The 3,364-nt window shown below is 43.7% G+C and overlaps 1 protein-coding gene across 2 annotated transcripts in view; it reads right to left on the bottom strand.

Moving 5' to 3' along the window:
- The window catches only part of ntrk1 (neurotrophic tyrosine kinase, receptor, type 1), a 55,011-nt gene extending 54,031 nt beyond the window's left edge, over positions 1-980 (bottom strand). For both annotated transcript variants that reach the window (XM_014023441.1, XM_014023442.1), the window contains exon 1: positions 603-980. In XM_014023441.1, the coding sequence (XP_013878895.1) occupies positions 603-799 (197 nt within the window). In that variant the 5' untranslated portion in view covers positions 800-980. The remainder of the gene's footprint in view (positions 1-602) is intronic.
- Positions 981-3,364: the final 2,384 nt, after the last annotated feature.

The raw sequence follows: 3,364 nt of genomic DNA, 5'->3' as shown, positions 1-3,364 counted from the left end.
GTGATGGGTTGTGTACAAGCTAATAGTGTGTCAGAATGGTTTATATTTATACTTCTCATCCAAACACAATTAAACTCACTCTATCCAGGAGACACAATTTATCAGGATAGTTTTTTAAGTAATAACAACTCAGAATAAAATAGGAGTAATGACTTTCTACTTCTTACCTTTTTAAAAAATGTTGTGAGTAGAAAGTACAGATAATTGTGTAAAAATGTAATGAGTAAAAGTAAAAAGTACGCTGAAAAATAATTACTCAAGTAAAGTACAGATAACCAAAATTTCTACTGAAGTACAGTAACAAAGTATTTGTACTTAGTTACTTTACAACTCTGCAGCAAATCAAACAAACTATCAAAAGTTGCCTGTTCCACCTTCAGAGGTCCATCAGTTCACAGACTGAAGCTTTGAGGCCAAAGCTCCAACTTTTCCTTCATGACCTCATATCTGAGCCGTTACACAACTGATGGACAAGCAGCACAAAGATCAAAGAGAACACATCAGACATCAAAGCAGCAAAAACAACCAGAGCCACTTCAGTCTGGTTTCAAACCAGCAACCTTCCTGTTGGCAGAGCGGAGCAGGTGGAAGCCCATACTCACATCTCCGTCACGTTCTCGCTCTCCTGGGGGACCAGAGGGGGGATGCTGCTGATCCCGTCGGGCTCCAGGCACTGCAGCATGGCGAAGGAGCAGCGGCAGGCCGGGGGGCAGCCTCCTGAGGTGGGCTCAGGCGACAGGCTCAGCACCGCCAGCACCAGGGGCAGGAGCAGAGCCAGAGCCCCAGGTGGCACGTCCATGTCGTGTCTCCTCAGCACCCTCAGAGATGGAGCAGGAGAGTCTGTGGTCCACCTCTCCCAGCTCTGCAGCAGGTCTCTGGTCCCAGCTGCCCAGGGTCTGGGAGTGAGCCACAGCTGTACTGAGCAGCAGGAGGGGCAGGCTCTCAGGCAGACGGAGGGCCCCGGGGGACATGCTAGTGGTGGGCTGGAGCCTCTCTTTTTTCCTCCCTCTCTCCTCGTCTCCTCCAGCGTGAAGGGAGGGAGGGGCGACACAACAGCATGGGCCAAAGTCACCAGACACCTCGCTGAGCTGAGAGGAGGGAGGGGTGGGAGGTGAGGCTGTGGGCATGATGAGCAGAGGATGATGGAGATGCTAAGGTTAGAGCTCGGCTGGGCGGGCAGCGGGGGGTCTCGAGGTGTGAAGGGGGCCAAGAAGTCAGGGCTCCTGGGTGCCTGAGTGTGACGGCCCGTCCCCTGCAGCAGCATCACTCTACGAGTGGAGAGAGGATCATTAAAGAGTTAATGATTGTTGACTCCTGCAGGTCAGTGAGGGTGGGGCTGGGGGAGCTCCCAAAGGGGCTCAGTGATGAGCTCAGGTTCTGTTCATGAGCGGTCACTGGATTACTGGAGCTGCTTCATAACCTGGATGGATGATGACATAAAAACTAATTTGTTTGGTTTAAATCAAACATGGAATCAACTCTGGTTCTTGGTGGGACATCCAGCTGATCTACTGGAGGAGAAACTCTACTGTTGTGGTTCTTGAGATCTGTTTTGGTCTTTAAACCAGTCTTAACATTTAAAACCTACTGATTCAAACCCAAACCTGACTCATTACTATTTATGTATTTTTATTAGCAGCTGCCACCCATCCCCACCTCGCTTCACTCACATGTAGCACTCTAAGAAAGTGAGCAGTGTAAAACAGTTCGGCTACATAAATCATAAAGGATATACAGTATTTGTAAAACAACATTCAGGAGAAATTATACAGCAGCTCGTAAATTCTGTAGCACTTCAGTTTCAGAGACAGAGGGGACATTAAACTTTAACAAACTGCCTCTGTACGCAAAGATTTTGTCAATATTAGCTCGTAATATTAAGTTAGCTACATGTGAACAGAATAATATATCTTTTAGGGCACTATTTTTTTATTTTTTTTATTTTTGTCTTGGTCCTAATCACAACACTAACAAACTCTGACAACCTGGCAAGTCTTAAGTCACATTTTCACATTTCAGGACTTTGAACTCCTCAACTTGATTTACTTTTGAAATGAAAGCACCTTAGTAAATAAAAGTAGCTTCATTTTGATTAGCTGAGCTAAATGTGCAGCTCCCAGTAAAGAACATTAAATCTGTCGATTTTCCTGCTCTTATCTGGGGTCGAGTCGTGGGGCAGCAGCCTAATCAGAGAGACGCAGAACACCTCACCAGGGAGGAGTCCAGGAGGCATCCTAACCAGATGAACCACCTCAACTGGCTCCTCTGGACGTGGAGGAGCAGCGGCTCTACTCTGTGTCCCTCCTGGATGACTGAGCTTCTCAGCCTATCTCTAAAGGAGAGCCCAGACACCCTGCAGAGGAAACTCATTTCTGCAGCTTGTGTCTGTGATCTCCTTCTTTGGGTCACTACCGAAAGCTCGTGACCTTAGATGAGGGTAGGAACGTAAACCAACTGGTAAACTAAGAGGTTCACCTTCTGGCTCAGCTGGAACATTAAGTCCAGTAATTATAAAACAGTTGATTGGATAAGAAAATGAAGGAAAGCAACATTAGTAAGTAAATATTCCACAGAGCAGTGAATCAACACAACATGAAAAACATTAAGTTCATAGAAACCAGCAGGATCTATCCTACTGGAGCAAAACAGGAACAGAACAAACCTTTTTGATTATTATTATCTGCATTTTCACATCAGAGTAAAGTGTTCCAGTTTCCAGCTCGTCAGAACGTCAGGAAGAATTGGTTTGTATTTCAGCATTGTGAGGTGAGGTGGGCAGGATGACCCGGGGAGCAGGAAATATCCAGAATAAGAAAAATAAAGTTTATTAAACAAAAGAAGGTAGTCGTGGCAGCAAAACTCACAAGAAGAGTTGTAAAGTAACTAAGTACAAATTCTTTGTTACTGTACTTATGTAGAACTTTTGGGTGCTTTACTTGAGTAATTATTTTTCAGCCTACTTCTTACTTCTACTTCTTACATTTTCACACAATTATCTGTCCTTTCTACACTGCTTACATTAAAAAAACAAGAAATAGAAAGACTTTTATTTTATTTTTGCTTGTTTTCATTCCAGCTTGTTATTGTAAAAAATAAATATTATCCATATAAACTGTGCCTCCTAGACAGAGTGAATTTAACTGTGGTTGAATGAGTATAAATATAAATAAAGTATAAATATATAAAATACTGATACTGTATTAGTTTGTACACAAACAAATCATGTCACACTCCAGCAGGACATTGCAGACAAATGTAGCCTAGTACAAAGATGCAGGTGGCAGCATATTTAAATTACATACATATATATACACACACACACACACACACACACACACACACACACACACACACACACACACAC

This window comes from Austrofundulus limnaeus, unplaced genomic scaffold (assembly GCF_001266775.1).
Source record: "Austrofundulus limnaeus strain Quisiro unplaced genomic scaffold, Austrofundulus_limnaeus-1.0 Scaffold370, whole genome shotgun sequence".
Classification (NCBI taxonomy): Eukaryota; Metazoa; Chordata; class Actinopteri; order Cyprinodontiformes; family Rivulidae; genus Austrofundulus; species Austrofundulus limnaeus.
This window is presented reverse-complemented; position numbering and strand designations above follow the sequence as displayed.